The sequence below is a fragment of the Dysidea avara genome, chromosome 6 (genome assembly GCF_963678975.1).
Source record: "Dysidea avara chromosome 6, odDysAvar1.4, whole genome shotgun sequence".
Classification (NCBI taxonomy): domain Eukaryota; kingdom Metazoa; phylum Porifera; class Demospongiae; order Dictyoceratida; family Dysideidae; genus Dysidea; species Dysidea avara.
Window position 1 is genome coordinate 13,130,637 of NC_089277.1, and position 20,450 is coordinate 13,151,086.

General features: G+C 37.4%; 2 protein-coding genes across 2 annotated transcripts; both read left to right on the forward strand.

Annotated features, from left to right (window-relative positions):
- Window positions 1–7,119: 7,119 nt before the first annotated feature.
- LOC136259260 (protocadherin Fat 4-like) lies at window positions 7,120–16,842 on the forward strand. The gene is made up of 3 exons (XM_066052748.1): window positions 7,120–8,134; window positions 8,219–16,768; window positions 16,822–16,842. The coding sequence occupies exons 1-3, from the start codon at window positions 7,175–7,177 to the stop codon at window positions 16,840–16,842; spliced, it is 9,531 nt and encodes a 3,176-aa protein (XP_065908820.1). The 5' UTR covers window positions 7,120–7,174.
- Window positions 16,843–16,896: 54 nt separating this feature from the next.
- Window positions 16,897–20,358, forward strand: LOC136259261 (cadherin-23-like). The gene is made up of 2 exons (XM_066052749.1): window positions 16,897–20,271; window positions 20,334–20,358. The coding sequence occupies exons 1-2, from the start codon at window positions 16,907–16,909 to the stop codon at window positions 20,356–20,358; spliced, it is 3,390 nt and encodes a 1,129-aa protein (XP_065908821.1). The 5' UTR covers window positions 16,897–16,906.
- The last annotated feature ends 92 nt before the right edge of the window (window positions 20,359–20,450 follow it).

The window sequence follows — 20,450 nt, forward strand, 5'->3', positions numbered from 1 at the left end:
TGGGTTCACTGTGTCATTATGGGCTAACCAGTCAGCTGGCAATAATGGGTGAGACTGTATGTTAAGGTGTTTACGTATGCCTTTTCAGTATACACTGCAACTAATTTGGCTGAAATAATGTCTATTGCTCCTGGTATATAAGTTGTACAAATGTCACACCAGAGGAGATGGGTCATGCATCATTTTTTGATCTCAAGCAATTTCAGTCATCATTGAAAGTGGGTCAGTATTACTGAGATAGTAATCTGGATGGGACCTGAATGGGATAAATTAAAACAAAGACGTATGTCAGTATACATATATTTAGATTTTAACGTCAGGCATGATGAATGTGTGTGAGACTATAATATGTATGTATGGCATTGATTATAGAGTAACTACTCTATAAGGATCGTTTGCAAGAGGAAGAAGTAACCAGTGGCTTTGTGTTACCCATACAGTATTTTAATCAATGCAAATGTTAACTCTGATAGTAACAGGCAATTCCGGCGTATGTTTGTAAGTGGGTGGGCTCACACAAATTTCTTGAGGATGTACACCTCCTTTCCATCAGTAAAATCAAGATTCATAGCAAGAACCAGTTACTACCTATTATTCAAATGCAACAAAAGGATTTTCATATATAGGTATCAAAAGCAGGTACCATGTTTGGTTGTGGAATTACAGTACACTTGTCAGTAGGTGGCCCTGCACTGTAGTACATACTGTGTATAGTGGGAGTTTTTTTCCTAGGGTAAAATTTTGTGATTTTTATGAATTGGCTGCTGTCCGTGCCCCTTGAAATTTGCAGTGTTATAAAATGCATGAAAGATCCTGAAGAAACCAAACTCCTCAATTATACATTATTATTTGTTTAAATATATTAGTTTGGAAAATGTAGGAGACCCTTGTTTCATTTGACATACATACGTATATCTTAAAGCTATACTGTTATTTTTGAGGGCAAAAATTGTTACAGATCAACACCATCGAAATTTAATGGATTTCACTTCTTTTTGTGTGTTAAATGCCCCATACACATGCAGTCATAAACTGGCTTTGGGGCTTTTTTGCCCAATTTCTATCATATTGCAAATTTTATATTTGAGTATTAATTTTGTTAATTTATTTTACTATTAAGTAGAATTTTAATTTACTGTATGAAGTAGAACTGATTGGCTGACAACAGTGGTTTAGTGGTGAAGGGTTTGGGAGCTGGGTATGGATGTCCCTGGTTCAAGCCCTGAACAAACAAATAAACCAACAAAAAAAACTGACATTTTTTTTATTCTTGGTGACTATTCTATTAGAGTATTTTGATCTATACCAGGTTGGTTTTCCCCTTGTGACTCATTACTGTCACTACGATTTCTTTAAGATTTGAACTATGATGACAAACCTAAGTACAGACTGATTTCAACTTATTCCCACATGTGGTTTACCCTATAGGTGTGACAAAACATTAGTCTTTTAAAATATATAACTTTGTGATTTTTGCAGTAAACTTAGTACTTCCAAATTTCAATTTGGCACATTTACATTTAATAATTGGTTTTGTAGTGATCTGTAAAAGAAATTGAACTTGACCAACCTTTAAGGGTTTGTATTTCACAAATGCATAAGGTGATATTTTAGGTGCTGAAGGTGGCGGACATTTGCAGCAAAAGTATCATTCCAGGAAATACCCGAGGTGTGGCGCACTGGCTTTCTTGGCCACACAACATACTACTCTGTGTGTCTTGATCTGTATGGAGAACTGAAACAGTTTATTTATGTATATAGAGTTGCATTCAACTACTCTAATAGAACACATAATTGAACTACTCTAATAGAACACATAATTGAACTACTCTAATAGAACATTCAAATCCTGTTCTAGGTTATCATACAGTACAATAGTGCTGTATAATAGGGACCACAAAGGTGTGGGCGTAGCCCATGAAAAAAACATCACCCAAAAACCAGCCTCACTTTTCCCTGATGACGATGAAGCAGTATTGGTTACAGTAGGTAAAATAACTAAGCCCAAGCACCAGCATACACCATTTTTGTATCTCCTTTCTTTTGTCACTTCGCCCTTATTTATGCTGTAAAGTCTAATAATAAATAATAAAATAATAAGCATAACTCGATAATGGCTAAGGCTACGGGCTTGATTTTTCACTGTTTGACGTCGCTTCAGCCAGACATGTGCCTTTTGGCATACCGCAGTACATACAATGCATTTTTATGTACTTATCAGTGTCCTCCTTTGTGTCCCATTCATCTTTGCTGACAGCGAAAGGTGTGCGTGATAGTTAACCTGTGTAATGGAAATCATCTTTATTTTTTATAGTGGCTTCTTTGCTTGCAGAGGTGTTTTTTGAACTATTCTTGATTCACAATGCTGTGTGTAACAGGTTGTACATAGCTGACAATGAAGTGTGATGGATACTTCACTTTTCAGATGATATGGGCATGCGGTACCATTTCTTTCTTTTGATGCGGTATGCGTGGGTAGGTCTGTGTCAAATATGCCAGCATAATAAAAGCATAATAGGCTGGAGTGCTATGTGTAGCTAACTACGGAGCTTAATTCCATGAAAATATACTAATAGAGCAGTCAGTGGAAACTGCCAACTGCAATTGAGTCAAAATGTATTGTACACAGCTCATTAGATCAATACTCTCTAACAGAACAGTCACTTTGTAGTGAAATACCTAATAGAGCATTCACTAATCAAAATGTTTGTAAGAAATGTTGCTAAACTAGGAGAATAATGCAAGCATAATGGGACCACTGAAGAGCATAATAGATGAAAATTTTGGGAAATTCCTGAAAGCATTTTAAGCAAAATTTTGGGCATATTTGACTCAGGCCTATGTGTGGTTCACCAGTTATAATATTTTTATTTTACAATAAAAGTTAACAAACAAGTACACAAAAATTTTTTGGAATTTTTCAACTAGAGTAGGGACCATAGCACATTGATAAAAAGTACTGAAACAAACTGGAGTAGTGCACGATATTAAATCACAATAAAACTATAAAAAGTGTTGTATATACATGTCAGTACCCCTATTGTGCATTTCCATTATGGTATTTTGAGCACAGTAGGGATATAACACTTCTTATTGTTTTAATATCGTGTACTACTCCAGCTTGTTTCAGTACTTTTTATTGATGTGCTATGGTCGTTAAAAATTCCAAATTGTTTGTGTACTTGTAAAAGTGGCATATAACATGAAAGAAAGTGCTGTTTTAAGTAGCCAGACCACAGGATAGCAAAGTACAAACTTCACTTACCTGCTTTTCATAAAATTCAGAGGATGTGACTTTCAAGTAATACGAAATTATAACTTTAATACGAAATTATAACTTTAATGGCATTTACTGTCTTAGTTTGTTGTACAGGTAGTTAAACTAGTTAGTAATGGGCCTTTAATTTTTTTTTTATAATACACTACTACATTGTAGTACAATTAAAGTATATTTATGTATAATCTAGCTATGTGACATTAGCAATAACATTAGCTACCATATATATTTGTACTATGGCTTTAAAATAAAAGGGTGATTAAGTGACCTTAGATGAACTACACGAGTTCAGAAGATTGCTCTGTTAATGAGCAGCTACTAATAAGCACCTGATTCCCCATTTCTGCATGAGATCAGCTATACCATACTAGCTTTATAAATGATGGGTGAAACAGTAACTTCAGAAGCTTACTTATCTGATTGCCTGAGACCATTAGGGTTTGGATAACTGAAGGTCAACTGTAACTAAGATGATTCACATTTTATTAAGATACAGTAAATATCTATCCTGGGTATCATTCCACCTTGGGAATCCCCCAACTACACACAGACATATGGTCATAGATGCAGAGGATAGCTGGCGGAGCACCACACAGGCTTGGTGATAATCTATGTTAGTGACTTGGTGGCATATTCAACAGACTAAAATGGTACAGAAAACATGTCAGCTTGGGCTTGAGCCTTAGAGAAGTAGTTCAGTATTTAAATCTCTAGAAAAAAAACCTGTGTTGTGAATCAAGGAGAGTGTATGTAACCTTTTATTAAACCAGGAACATGCCCACACACGCCTGGTTTACTGAAATTGTTTTCAGAAAAGTGTGTGTGTACCTATCTACCTATGTGTCTATCTATGTTTGTCCACGTGACCAAGATCGTTAATGGTAAAAGCAGCTTGCACATAAAAAGTGAAAGTGAAAACGAAGTCTATTAAACTTCTGAACAAGTGAACTTTGCTCTGAGGTGGTTTCTTTCTGGCAGTCTGAAATACGGGTGTGATGATTCTTCTCAGGCTTTGTGAATTACCTTCCCTACAGGTTCTACAGGCATTTAACAACTGAAAAACAATGGTGCACACCTTGTAGAGTATCAGGAATAGCCTATATCTTCGAGTTGGAAAGGAAGCATATCCCCTACATACACAAATGAAAATGAAGAGCAACTTTGAGGCTTTCTCAAGAGAATTAGCCGGAAAAAAGCATAAAATAGTTTAGGAGATACTTCTGTGTATAATATGAGTGGTTTGTTTAACAAGCACTTCCTTAGCAATGCATAGCAATGTAATTAAAGAACTACAAACTTTCATGAATTGCAAAATCCGAATTTACAATAACTTAATTAAGTAATGCATTATTGCAAAACCAAAACCTAGTTGCTAAAATAATAACATAGCAATACATAGTTGATTAATTACAGATATGAGTTGGCTAGCTAGCTGCATGGCGCCTGGTTTTTTAGAAGTAGCACGACATCAACTTGTTTTTATTTAACATTTTTACAGTTAAATTTCATTAGTGGCCATCTTTTTACAACGATGACCAGGCACCATATCTGTTTTTGACCTTAGCACAGTATACTAATTAGCATTGTAGTTATGTGCTTTTGTATTAATTAGTAATACTGCAATTACAATGTATATTGTTCTATTGCAGTTACCTCTTTAGTCTGACTAATGGAACAAATGAAGTGTTCACAATTTCATCCGACAGTACCACAAACACTCTCGTAGTTCAGTACTCATTGATAAGTAGTGATAATCTACAGCAGACTGCAACCATCAACAATATTTCACTCAGTGATGGTGGATTTCATCACATTGGTGTTGCTGTTCATGATATTTGGTTGTCAGTGATTATAGATGGTGTAATTAAATTGCGAAGAGAATTAGCGTCTTCAGCTGCTACTGAAGCAGACAATATTTATGTGGGAACTTTAAATCAAGATGAGCAGCCGACATTACAAGGTAGTATATATTTATGTATTTTAAAAATTAAAGATGAAGTAGAGATCCAAGCAATAAAAAGTAATGAAACAATAAGTGAATGTTGATATTACAGCATAGCTCGGTGGGAAATCCCTACGTTGGCATTGAACTAAATTATTATTATAACATGCCAATGTAGGGATTTCCCACTGAGCTATGCTGTAATACCATCATTAATCTCTTGTTTCACTACTTTCATTGCTTAGATCTCTACTTCATTTTTAAATTTAATCTACTACTTTGTTTGGTTTTCTTGTTATAGCATGTAGCCATATGTGTGTGACTGTTCTATTAGGGCGACTGCTGTATTAGAGTATCTTGAGTCAGCCTTTCACTACCAGGGGTGTGTCAATACTTCATTGTGCTAGCATACAGCTAGGCCAATAATAATGGAGTGTGTCATTGTGATAGATTGGTAAGAGGTATGGTCTCAGTGCTTGATCGTTATTGATCAACCAGATTGCAGTAATTAATTAATAGGCGTGGCATTGAAATTACAGGTATCTATTGAGCATAAACACTTCAATAAGCTTGCAGCATCTAAATATGCTGCTCTAGGAAAGTGTTGATAGGAAAAATTATGCCTCAATATGGTTTTATTGCATGAAGTAGGAAGAAGACTAGCCTGATTGAAGATAAAAGGTACAGAGGGCACACACTCATCAGAACCCCCAAAAGGTACATCCCACAGGTGAGTTTGCTGTTGTGGCATAAAATGGTGGCTGTATACTGCTTCGTTTGGCCTCCAGCCTCGCGACTGGTCAGGCAGGCTGGCTGGCAGTGATCCTAAAATCCAAGTTTTAGCAATTTTGTTTACAATTCTATATCCGGTTGCTTATTAGCATTGTCTTGTTTTAATGATGTTAGATGGACTAATATTATTTCATTAAGCATTGCGTAAGATGTCTCTAGGATGATTTTTGAAGGCGGCAATTTAGATAGCGAGCGTCAATTTGGAGGGAACTCTACTTAAACAGTACCACCGTACTGTTTGATACGCATATAATTTTGTTGCATATACGTACATAGTTGGAGCAGACACATATATCGTACAACGGGTGCATGATAAAGAAAACATTACAAATGGCCTGTTTGTATGAAATTAATTGACTAACTTTCACGTTCTGTGCAAGCAATAATTTTTGAATGTTTGTTCAAATTTTACACAATTTACTAAGTTTGTTTATGTAAATATCTATTGATTATGGTACAGGTGTAGCAAATAACTTTATAATGACCAAACTAGTATGTTTACAACATTAGTTTTATGTGCCCATAACTGGCCAATAGGTACTTGATTACATGATAATAAAAGTGGCTGTACAAGTATATAGTTGCTGGTGTACGCTTTAGAGTATGTGTATATTTTATTAGAGTATTTGAATGGAACTATAACATGAAAGTATTTTACATGGTACCCAGCTGTTCTAAATGTACTTAATTGAGATAATATTTCACGTTTTAGTTTGCATCATTTTTGTCCTGTAGGCACATTACATACTGTGCTGTACTACAGTGTTGGATTATCTGATGTTGAACTGACAATGCTAGCAGGTAGAGACACAGGTCTACATGTATATCCCAACTGTGCATGTCCATCAACACATCCCTCTATTGATCCATCCAATGAGCTAATGTGCATTGATGTTGCACGTAGTGAAACTGTGCTGAGAATTAGTCCCAATGCACACAGTGTTGAGTTACTTAATGACAGGAATGATGACACTTGGTGGCAGTCAGTTAACAATGTATCATCAGTTAATGTTACTGTTGATCTTGAGAACTACCGTGAAGTATTTTTGGTTGCTATACATTTCGTTTCCATATTGCCAAGAGCTGCCATTATTCTATACTCACAAGATGGAGTTGATTTTTCACCTCGGCAATATTTTGCACAAGATTGTGCTATATTTGGTATGCAAAATAACTCGGCTCTCACATCTGCCACTGATGTAAATTGCCTCCATGCATTTAGTGTTCCACTAAGCGATCAGTATTTAGAATTCAGACTGTTGGACTCAATCAGTAGGCCAGGGATAACAAACATTGACAGTGATCCTCTTTTGAAAGATTTTAGTCTGGCAACTCATGTTCGCATAGTATTAATTGGCTGGTATTCTCAACAGATGATATTTGGACATAGGTATTTTGCAATCAGCGAAGTGTTCATTTCTGGGAGACCTTGTACTTGTAATGGACATGCTAGTGCTTGTGATGGCTCTGAGTGTGTGTGCCAACACAATACTATGGGACCAAATTGTGAAGAATGCCTTCCTCTGTTCAATGGTCGGCCATGGGCAGCAGGGACAGTGAGCTCTGCTAATGAGTGTCGTAAGTGTACATGCAATGACCATTCAGATACTTGTGTGTACCAGGATGACACAGGAGTTGGGTTGTGTACCAATTGTATTCATAACACGATGGGAGACAACTGTGAACAATGCCTGCCATTATTTTACACACCATCCAATGTACCATTTACAGCTCCTAATGCATGCCAGGCATGTGACTGTGACCCTGCAGGAGTTATGAATACTTCTGTCATGTGTTTGAATGATGGGACTGGACAGTGTCCATGTAAATCGTTAGCAACTGGTAGACAGTGTGACACTTGTATGGAAGGTTACTTTAACTTGACTGCTGATAATCTTGTTGGCTGTGAGCCGTGTGTGTGTAACACAACGGGAATTGTACAGGGTCCTATTAACTGTGATATGTACACGGGACAGTGCCCTTGCCTACCCAATGTTGGGGAGCTGGACTGTTCTCAGTGTTTGCCAGGCTATTATGGATTCGGTAATCCATCTGGATGCCAGGCTTGTGATGAACAGTGTTCTAATGCTGGCTGCTGTGGTCCAGGACCTACTAACTGTCAGGTAAGAAATGGTGCATGTAGTCCAGTATCTATGTGAAGATATAGGTTATGTTCATTTATATGCAAATTTTTTGTATTTTTGTAGAACTGTAGAAATTTTGAGGATGTGGATGGAAGTACTTGTGTCGCAGTGTGTCCTGCTAATGCTTTCCCAGATAATGACAGAAACTGCCAGTTGTGTAATGGATCCTGTCTGGCATTTTCACGATCATTTTATGAAATATCTGTAGAAGAAAACGTCCAACAAACAAGTGCTCTGCTCATACTGTCCATATCAGATAGAAGATCTATTAGCAGACCAGTAGAGTACACAATTGTTTCAGGTAATGATGAGTTATATTTTACATTAAATAGTAGCAGTGGACAACTGTTCATCATAAGAGAAGCTGACCGGGAGCAAATATCATCATTCAGACTACAAGTACAAGTTGCTGATATTGGTACCAGCCCCACATCAACAGAAACAGCTCAAGCATCAATAGTCGTAACAGTAGATGACATGAATGATTCGCCACCTCTGTTTGTATCACTACCATACACTGCTACTGTTCTGGAGAACTCACCTCAGAGCACCACAGTACTTACAGTATCAACTACTGATGATGACATTGGTACTAATGCAATAGTAGGCTATGCCATAACAAATGGTAATGAAGGGGGATATTTCATGATTAACCAGCTGTCTGGCATTATAACAACAACAAATTTAGAAATAGACTACGAAAACGTTAGAAATTTTTCCCTAACTTTAAGTGCCATTGATGGGGGTATAATTCCACTGACTAGTACAGCAGTAGTTAGTATAGAAGTCATTGATGCTAATGATATTAGACCAGTCTTTACACAAGCTGTTTACCAGTCTGTCTTATCTGAGTCTTCTGTTATTGGTACTTCTGTTGCCCAACTGGTTGCAGTTGATGGAGATACTACTGAAGACAATGTTCTAATCCAGTACCAGCTGTTAGATGGGCTTGATACATTTATCATTGATAACTTAACTGGCTTGATCAGGACTTCAGCATCACTGGATTATGAAGCTATAACACTGTACAACTTGACAGTTGTTGTAAGCAATGGAGTACCTAACAATGAGCCAATGGGAACTTCAACAGTCAGTGTGTTTATAACAGATGTAAACGACAATGCTCCACAATTTAACAGCTCTGTCATCTCTACCACCATTGATGAAGACATATCCATTGGACAGACAGTGTTAGAGTTGTCTGTCATTGACAATGACTCGGGAAATAACAGCATGATAGACTATATCATTGTTAACAATACAATGCTACCATTTGTAATCACCAACAATGGTGTGTTGATAACTGATGAATTGCTGGATAGAGAAGCAGTGGCAGCATATACTTTCACTGTGTTGGCAGTTGATAGAGGTGATCCTCCAATGACTGGGTCTGCATCAATCACCATCACATTGTCTGACGTTAATGACAATGAGCCAGTGTTTACAGATGATATGACTGAGTTAGAATATGCTGAAGATTTGAGTGTAGACACTATTATAACAGCTGTTGTAGCTACAGACAATGATATTGGCTTAAATTCTCAACTGTCGTATTCCTTTGTCAGTGGAAATGAAGAAATGAGGTTTTCTATTGACATGCAAAATGGTGAAATTGTGTTAAACAATTCTTTAGATTTTGAGACCACACAGGTGTACAGGTTGCAAATAGTAGCTCGAGACAGTGGCGTTCCAGCTTTGTCTGCTACAGCTAATGTAATTATCAACATAACTGATATAAATGATAGCAGCCCTGTGTTCAATCAATCACAGTATAATGTGACTGTCTTGGAAGTAACAACAGCCAACTCAGTGATATTCACAGCTAGTGCTACTGATGCTGATGTGGGTACAAATGCTAATATTTCATACAGTATTGTAACAGGTAACTCAGATAATACATTTATCATTGACTCCAATACTGGTATCATTTCATTGAGAAGGCCACTAAATTTTGAGTCTACTCAATCTTACTTACTAACACTGTCGGCAGTTAATCTTTTGTCAGATAATCCACTGCAAGGGACCACTCGACTTGTCATCTTTGTTTCTGATGTAAATGAGTTTTTTCCTCGCTTTACACAGGCAGCTTATGAAGCAACAGTTTTAGAAAATAGACCTGCAGCAACAAGTGTATTTCAAGCAGTTGCAACTGATAGTGATGCTGGTAGCAGTGGCAAACTTGAATACCAAATATTTAGTGGAAATAGTGCAGGAAATTTTGAAATATTTAGAAACAGTGGGTTAATAGTTACTACTAGACCAATCGATAGGGAAGATGTAGACATGTTTAATTTACAAATACTAGTATCTGATGGTGGTACCCCTTCCTTCTCAGCATTAGCCTCAGTAGCTATAACAGTATTGGATGTAAATGATAATCCACCCATGTTTAGCTCTTCAAACTACAGTGCAGTCGTATCAGAAAATTCTCCAACTGGTGTAAGTATTTCAGTATTTCCCATGTTAAGAACTACAGATATAGATATGGATGGGTCCAATACTCAAGTAACGTATTCAATTGTAGGCAGTTTCCCTTTTTCAATAGCTCCACAGACAGGTGAATTATCCGTTAGTGACGATATTGATTTTGAGAATGAGAGCAGCTACAGTGTTACTATCTTGGCTGTTGATGGAGGTGTCCCAATGCTGTCATCTATAACTTCAATCAGCATTACTGTGGTTAACTTGAATGATAATGCACCGATGATTCGCAGTGCTCCTACAACTGTGATGTTTGTGGAGGGAACAGTCAATGGTGTTTTGATTACTCCAGATGTTGTTGTAATTGATGTTGATGATTTACCAATATCACTGATGACTATATCTTTAATAGACCTTAATGGCAACCCAATCACTTTCCCAGATACCCTAGCTATAACTACAACTCCCACAGTTCAGTCGATGACTTCCGATGGTGGAAAGGTATTACAAGTATCTGGTAGTTTTACCACATCTGATGCCACTAACATGCTAAGAACACTAACATTTATTAATGAAGAAAATGAACCTGACAGTACTTCACGGTTTGTACGGATCACCGTATCAGATGGAACATTTGTGAGCACTGCAGTGCGAGTTCGAATTGACATTGAGCTAATAAATGACAATGCTCCTGTGCTTTTACTTGGTGGACAATCATCAGTATACAATGTATCATTTACAGAGGGATCCTCACCAGTTCGTATCACTGGTGATGTAACTATAGAAGATGCAGATAGCAGTCCTATTATTTCAGCATTACTTACTATAACAGACCCAGTGGATGGATCCAGTGAAGGCTTTATGTTGTTGAATGGTTTTCCTGATGAGCTTTCAGTTGAAAACAATGTATCATCCCTCTTGCTGCAAGGGTCTGTCTCTGCCAGTGTATATGAATTTGCACTTGAAAATATAGTTTATTTCAATATAGCTGAAGAACCTGGTACTCCACTGAGACGTACAGTTGACTTTACTATCTCTGATGACCAGTTTAATGGTGAAACTGCTACAACAATCATTGACATCATTCTGATGAATGATCCCCCTAGGTTAGACCTCGGTGGTAACATAGATTATGAGACCACATTTTTAGAAGGAACTGGATTTGTCAGGCTAAGTTCTTCATCATTCATGCTATCTGATAATGACAATACAAGTTTAGACAGTGCTGTTGTATCACTAGTTAATCCACTTGATGGAAGTGGTGAGGCATTACTGGTAAACTTGACTGAGGATAATAGTACTGTTTCTGTGATACAACAACCTCATCAAATAGTTGTCATTGGATTGGCTGATATCAATGTGTATTCAAACATATTAAGTAGTATACAGTATTCCAACACCTTAGCTAATCCCAGTAGTGATCGTAGGATGGTGGAGTTCACTGTTAGTGATGGTATACTAAATAGTACCACTGCTACTGCTTTTGTAAGCTTTACCCTTGTCAATAATCCACCAATAGTTGATTTGAATGGACCAGAATTGGGTGGAAATTTTACTACAGTGTTTCAGGAAGGGGGAAGTGCTATCAGCATTACTAGTGAGAATATCATTATTAGAGACATTGATAGCCCTTCAATTGCCTTTGCTGTAGTTGAGCTACGTAATCCTGTAGATGTGGGTCAAGAGGGGTTAACTCTAAGATCTGTAGATAGTGATGTTGATATATTGTTCTCGGCTGACAATGGTTCTATTACAGTCAGTGGTGAAGCTAATTCTTCAGTATATTCAACAGTGTTTCAAGAACTCCAGTATTATAACACTGCTGAACAGCCAACTGTTGAGGAGAGATTAATAGCATTTCTTGTCAATGATGGGAGTGCCAATAGTACTCTAGTCTTCACTACAATCACAGTTAACCAAGTGGATGATGTGCCAATGCTTACTATCAGTAGCGATCCTGTGTTTATGATAGAATACATTGAAGAAGCATCAGCAGTTCGTATGGTTGACTTATTTGCTGTAAGTATAACGGATGGAGACAATACAACCCTCGACAGTTTACTGCTGGTAGTTAGTGGATTGCTAGATGGAAATAATGAAGTGATTGAGTTTTCTGATCCAAGTGGTGATAGGTCTCTTAGTGTTCAACAAAGTAACTTACCTGATGGCTCTAGGAGGTATGTTTTCCGCTTCAGTGAATCATTCCAAACCATTACAAACTTTGAATTGCTATTACAGACACTAAGATATGCAAACACATTATTGGAACCCACTGCTGGTTTTAGGTCACTACAGTTTACCATTAGTGATGGCATCACAGAAAGTATCCCTGTTTATTCTAATCTTTCAGTAGTACTAATAAATGATAATAGTCCAGAATTTGATAATTTCATCTATTCTGCTTCAGTTATGGAAAATGCTGTTGGAGTAACTGTCATAACATTGACTGCAACTGACACTGATGCCTCCACTGGTCAGTTTGGATCTCATGGGATCATTGTGTACAGCATAGCTGGTGGGAATCAAGATGGACTATTTTCCATTGACAGCCAAACTGGTGACATTGTTATTGAGGTTGCTAGTGATCGTGAAAGTGAAACAGGAACATTTGGTGGATTGTTATCTGTGGAAGCTCGCAACCCAGGTTCATCCCAACAAGATTTTGCCAATGTGTTGATAACCATCACTGATATCAATGATAATGCCCCACAATTTGTTAATTTTACTGATAGATTTACTATTTCGGAGTTAGCGCAAAGTGGCAGTGTAGTTGGGTTGGTTTCAGCTCAAGATGTCGATGCTGGTAGTAATGCCGAAATCCGTTACACTTTATCACAAACCACTACAATACCATTGTTTGCAATTGACCGATTTACCGGGCAGATAACAGTTGCCTCCACCGCACAACTAGATTATGAGCTACAACCACAGTACACAATTACAGTAACAGTCACTGATAGAGGAAGACCTGCTCTAAGGAATTCTTCATTGGTTATGATTGATCTGATTGATGAAAATGATAATGCTCCAATGTTCGAACAAGCATCTTACACAGTGAGCATATTTGAATCTGCTCAGGTTGGTGATGAGGTGTTAGCAGTCAGAGCAGTTGATGCTGATTTTGGTGGAAATGATAGTCTTGTATATACCATCACAACTGATGATGACTCTGTTCCTTTTACTAGTGACACTGCAAGTGGTATTATAACTGTTAATGGATCTCTTGACAGAGAGCTGATTCCAAGCTATACATTCTCTGTTACTGCCAGTGACCCAGTAGGAAACTTTGATTCTGCAAATGTTACAGTTACCATTGAGGATACCAATGATAATGTCCCAACATTTATGCAAGTAACTTACTTCTTCAGTATCAGGGAAGATGCAGGTGTTGACTTCATTGTAGGTGCTGTAACAGCCGTTGACAGCGACATAGGGACAAATGCTGATATATTATATACAATAGAAGATCTTGTACCATTTCATATTATTTCCACATCTGGTGTATTGGTCGTTAACCAAGAGCTGGATAGGGAGATGGAAAGTTTTTATCAGTTCATTGTACTGGCTAACAACACTGATGGCCTTGAAGGATTTGATGCAGCAAATGTCACTGTAACCATAACTGATGTTAATGACAATACTCCACTATTCACAGAACAAGTGTATGAGGTGACTGTTGAAGAGAACTTTCCACTGTTTGTTGCAGTTGTCACTGTGGTAGCTAATGATTCAGATATAGGTACAAATGCAATCATAACTTATCAACTCTTGCCATCCTCTAATAGTGGAATATTCGCTGTCAACAAAACAACTGGAGAAATATATTTAGTTGCCAACATTGACTATGAGACACAATCTGAGTACACACTAACCATTACTGCTACTGATGGTACAAGAAGTAGCCAGGCTGTTATCAGTGTATCAGTGAGTGATGAAAATGACAACACACCAATCTTTGATTCACCATCATATTCGGGCACTGTAGCTGAAAATACTCTGTCTGCTAGTATTCTCATGGTGCGAGCTAGTGACAATGACTCTGGAGTAAATCAACAAATAGTATACAGCATACTTACAACTGAGGACAGTTTTCCTTTTAGTATAAATGACACTTCAGGTGTCATATTTCTCACAAGAATGTTAGACAGAGAAGAAAATGATGAATACACCTTCTTGGTTGTTGCAGAAGACAGAGGTATTCCATCACTAAATTCTACTGCAACTATTGTTATCACTGTGGAAGACAGAAATGACAATGCTCCAATATTTGACCAAATTGGATATAACACCAGTCAGACTGAAGGCACTGAAGATGTTGGGACAGTAATATTTAAGGTGTCTGCCATTGACAATGATGCAGGTAGCAACAGTGTAGTGATGTATAGTATTGTTGCAGGTAATGAAAGGGGACATTTTTCTATTGATCCCTTTACTGGTGAGGTATCCCTTGTTACACCACTAGATGCTGAAACTATACAACAACACGAGTTGATTGTTGAGGCTACAGATCGTGGAACTCCTGTACAATCAAACAATGTTACAGCACATATTGATGTAGAGAATATTAATGATAATATACCTGTAATCAGTCTCAATTCCACTTCAGTGATGTTTCAAGAAGGTGGTAATGCTATCACTGTGGCTCCATCTATTGTAGTAGAAGATGGTGATGTAGATCATTCACTGTTACAGGCAAATATTAGCTTAATTTGTCCTTGTGGTGATGAGCGGTTGATATTAGGTGGTCTTAGTGACACAATAATTGTTAGTGACAGACATATTACAATAAATGGACCTATAGCTGATACAACCGTTACCGAAATCCTACAAACAGTTCTGTACCTCAACAGTGATGAAGAACCCGATCCTCAAGAAAGACTAGTAATATTTACCATCGATGATGGTATGACGGTAGTCATTGCCAATGTTACTATTATTATTTTTACTATAAATGATCAAGCTCCTGTGGTTGATCTCAACATTACTGATCCCAATACTGTCAATAGTCAGACTACATTTATTGAGGGTTCTTCATCTGTTTTAGTATTTGGGACAGTTGTTAACATTACTGATGAAGATTTTAATGGTGATACGTTAGATTATGTTGACCTAACACTGTCTGGTCCATTGGATGCTACTGCAAGTATTACTGCAACTCCTAATGGTTTAGTCAGGGTGTTGTCTTTTGGGCCTACAATGCTTCAGCTAATAGGACCTGCACCACACACTGACTTTGTGAATGCATTAACCAGTGTGTCTTACCATAATACTGGTAATAACCCTCGTCAGCCACTACAAAGGACTGTGGAGGTCATAGCAAATGATGGCATGTTTAATGCCACAGCAATAGGAATAATTGTCATAGAAACTATCAATGATCCACCAGTGATACAACTCAGTGACCAGTTCAATTATTCTACAACTTTTCTTGAAGGCAGACTTCCAGTATCTCTTGTGTCCTCTCTGTCTATATCTGACCCTGATTCAACCACACTGCAATCCGCTTCCATTGAACTGATTGATTCGGCTCAGGGCAGTTCAGAATATTTGATAATAGAATCACATGAAAATACCAGTACTGAAATCAATGAGACGTCAATTTTGATTAGTGGTCCTGCACCCATAAATGATTTTATTGTAGTTCTCAGCAGTGCTAGGTATTTCACCAATGCATCCAATCCTGTATTTGGGATCAGAACTGTGTTGTTTACGGTAAATGATGGTGAATTACTAACAGAAGCATATGTAGATGTTGAAGTTATAATGCAAAATGACCCTCCTGTGATTAGCTTGAATATGGGAAGTAACATAACTGAGTTTATAGAATCTGGACCACCAGTTACTTTTATACCTACCAGTTTAACAGTCACTGATGAAGACAGTGACATAATTCATTTTGCTGTTGTTACATTGAGAAATGTCATGGATGGAAGCGAGGAAATCCTTCAACTGCCACCTCACCCAAATTTGACGTCAACTTATAATCCTTTGCTAGGGCAGCTTATGATACAGGGTGAAGCCATGCCAAGAATTTATGAGGAAGCTTTGATATCTGTAACTTACAACAATATGGCTGAAGAGCCATCTGCTATTAACAGACAAATTGAAGTAACAGTAACCGATGGTCTGGCTACATCAGATAGTATAATGCTAATCATTCACATCACTCTTACCAATGATTCTCCCCAAATTGTTCTTGATGGAGAGAACTTCACTGAATTTTCAACCCTCTATTTTGAAAACAGCAACTCTGTATCAATTGTTAACGCACTCTCTGTACAAGTAATGGATGTTGATAGTCCATTCTTGTCATACCTTACTGTTGAGCTAATGGATATTTTAGATGAAGGACTGGAATCTCTTATCTTTAATAGTTCATTCACACTGGGAATTAATCTTACTTCAGGTACTCAATCTCGTTCGTATAATATAACATTTTCTGACCAGCAAGGATCCTTAGCAATGTATACTGAGGTACTGAAATCAGCTAGGTACAACAACTCAGCCTTGGAGCCCAATGCTACTACTAACCGTACTGTAGTCTTTGCTGTGTCTGATGGACAACTGATTAGCCCTCCTGCTGTTACTACTATTGCTATCCAGTTGCTTGATGATAATCAGCCACAATTCTTTAATAGTGAATATTCAGCTAGGATAGAGGAGAATTCAAGCAATGGAACGTTTGTTGCACAGTTGAATGCCTTTGATTCTGATGTTGGGGACAACTTTATTTATGTTCTAGAATCCAATAATGTTTTTGTAATCTCACCTGAAACTGGAGTTGTTACTACTCTTGGCAGTGTCGATCGTGAGAGTGTAGAATTTTATACACTTGCAGTGTTTCTTGCCAGACCAGGTTCTCCACTTAACTTCTTCAATGACCAAGCTATACTTAACATTACCATCTTAGATATCAATGATAATGCTCCAATATTTTCAGAAGATATTTATTTAATAGAAATAGGTGAAAATGTTGAGATCAGTTCAATAATTTTTACAGTCAATGCGACAGATACTGATGCTGGTGTAAATGCAGAAATACAATACTCAATCACAACTAATACTGAGATGTTTATGATTAATTCAACCACAGGTGATGTTATTCTCACCCAAACTTTGGATCGGGAAATTGATGATACCTATAGCATTATCATAGTTGGTGAAGATCAAGGGCAACCATCAATGAGTAGTCAAACCACTCTACAAATCAGTGTGACTGATATTAATGACTCTCCTCCAGCATTCTTGCAGGCATCATATGTTTTCCCTATCTTAGAGACTGTACAAATTAGTAGTATTGTAGGTCAAGTAATTGCGACTGACCCAGACTCTGGTTTAAACTCAATCCTAGTATATTCAATTCTGGAAGGAAACATTAATGAATCATTTAGCATCAATGGTAGCTCAGGTTTTATTGAAACAGCAAATCTACTTAACTTTGAAATAACTCCTCGATATGACCTGACAGTTTCAGCATCAGATCAAGGAGTTCCACCACTGAATGTCACAGTATTAGTTGTAATACTGGTTATAAGTGAGGATTCAACATTGCCTATGTTTTTACAACCTTCTTACCAAGCAATGGTATTTGAAAATATCACGGTTGATACTGTAGTGTTGCAAGTTCAAGCCAATGATCCAGTCACTAATACTTCTGATACACTTGTGTACTCCTTTCAGGATCCAACTATTATAGCCTTTACCATTGATCCTATTGATGGTAATATCACTGTCAATAGGAGCCTAGATAGAGAAGATCAAGGTTTATATCAGTTTGAAGTAATTGCAACAGACGTGCAAGACCCTACAAGGTTGGGCTTTGCACAAATCACTATTGAGGTTTTAGATTCCAATGACTTTGCTCCAGTGTTTGATCAACTTGTATACAATTTTATGGTAGAAGAGGGAGGCACATCTGGTACTGTAGTAGGCATGGTGCTGGCTAGAGATGAAAGAGATATTGGATCAAACAGTGTTATCATTGATTATGCCATTGAAGAACTAGATGTTCCCTTTACCATTAATTCTTTAGGTGCAGTTATTGCTGAATCAGTTGCCAACAGAGAAAATGTAAGTTTTTATGAATTTAACATCACAGCTATTGATGGAGGTTTTCCAATGTTATCTGGTAATGCTATTGTGAGGATCACTGTGTCAGACATCAATGACAATTCTCCAGTGTTTGACCAAAGTATCATCATTGAAGAAGTACCAGAAAACGCTTCACTTGGTTATTCAGTAGTAACAGTCTCAGCTACTGATGCTGATGAAGGTAATAATGGAACAGTCGAATACACATTGATAGATGGTTCTCCATTCACCATCAACCAGATGACTGGGGTTATCACCCTACAAGAAATGCTAGACTATGAATCAATTAGTCAGTACAGCATCACTGTTGTGGCTGAAGACTTGGGAAACCCTCAACTTAATTCCACCCTTCTCTTGATCGTTAATGTTCTGAATATAGATGACACAGCTCCAGCATTTGATGTAAATCAGTATAACTTTCGCATCAGTGAAAATTCTTCCTTATCCAGTGAAGTTGGCATAGTGACTGCAGTTGATGTTGACAGCTCAGAGATTTCATATGAAATCATTAGTGGTAATACACAGTCTCACTTCTCTATTGACATGACCGGAGTGATATCAGTACAACAATTTTTAGATAGAGAAAACGTATCTGAATATACTTTAACTGTAGTGGCATCAAGTCGTGATCATACAGGTAATGTTTTATCCAGCTCAGCATTTGTTTTAGTTATAGTTACTGATGTGAATGATAATGCTCCAGAGTTTATCAATGATCCATATGAATTTTCAATACCAGAGAATGCAACTATTGGAACAGTTGTTGGTAGGTTTACAGTCATTGATCATGATGCTGGATTTAATTCCCTGATAACTGCGATGCTAGAAGATGAGCTATTTGCAATATCTGGTTCTGCAGTGGTTGTCAGCAGTAGTTTGGATCGTGAAACACAAAACAGCTACACGCTAGAACTTCAGGCAGAAGATGCTGGTGATCCTTCATTGTCATCATCTACTCAAGCATTTATCAATGTCACTGACATCAATGACAATGCTCCAGTCTTTTCTCAAGACTTATATACTGTTATGGTAGCAGACAACAGCACAAACGGCACTGTAATATTTACAGCTATGGCATCTGATGCTGATGAGGGGCTAAATGCTATCTTGTATACATTTGATGATGTAACACTGTCTACATTTAGTATTGATTTGGTAACAGGTGAAGTCATTCTGTCTGGTCAACTAGATGCTGAAATTATATCCTCTTATGACATTATCATCATTGCATCAGATGGGATGCTATCATCTAATACAACTCTTCATATTCAAGTTGGTAACCTTGATGATTCTCCAGTTCAGTTTACTGATGCACACTATATAGCTGCAGTGGGAGAGAACTCCCCAGTTGGTTCTCCAGTGACACAAGTAGTTGCAGAAGACCCTGACATCACACAACTAACCACTACTTATGGATTAGTAAATGAGAACTTGCTTCCATTTCAAATTGATGCAATGAGTGGACATATTACTGTGTCAGGTGTATTAGACAGAGAAGAAACACCTGAATATATTGTCACAGTTACTGCTAGTAATGTTCCACAGTTTACTGCTACTGCTATTGTCATTATCAATGTCTTTGATGTAAGCGATGAGCCTCCTAGGTTTATAGAAGACAGTTATCAATTTTCTGTAATAGAATCTGCTAATTTAGGTACCACTGTAGGTTCAGTTTCAGCAATGGATCCTGATATTTTAGGGTTTATAGTGAGTTACATGTTGTTACCATCCAGCAGTCCTTTTATAATAGATTTTTTTGGTAACATAATGTTAACATCTCCAT

Bases quoted from the DNA above. Each gene is read 5' to 3' on its own strand.
- LOC136259260 (XM_066052748.1), top strand. From the start codon at position 7,175: ATGCAAAATAACTCGGCTCTCACATCTGCCACTGATGTAAATTGCCTC. The intron at 8,135-8,218 runs GTAAGAAATGGT...GTATTTTTGTAG, and splicing joins CAGGACCTACTAACTGTCAG to AACTGTAGAAATTTTGAGGA. The intron at 16,769-16,821 runs GTTCTTGATGGA...TTTTGAAAACAG, and splicing joins CCAATGATTCTCCCCAAATT to CAACTCTGTATCAATTGTTA.
- LOC136259261 (XM_066052749.1), top strand. From the start codon at position 16,907: ATGGATATTTTAGATGAAGGACTGGAATCTCTTATCTTTAATAGTTCA. The intron at 20,272-20,333 runs GTTTATAGAAGA...GTACCACTGTAG, and splicing joins GTAAGCGATGAGCCTCCTAG to GTTCAGTTTCAGCAATGGAT.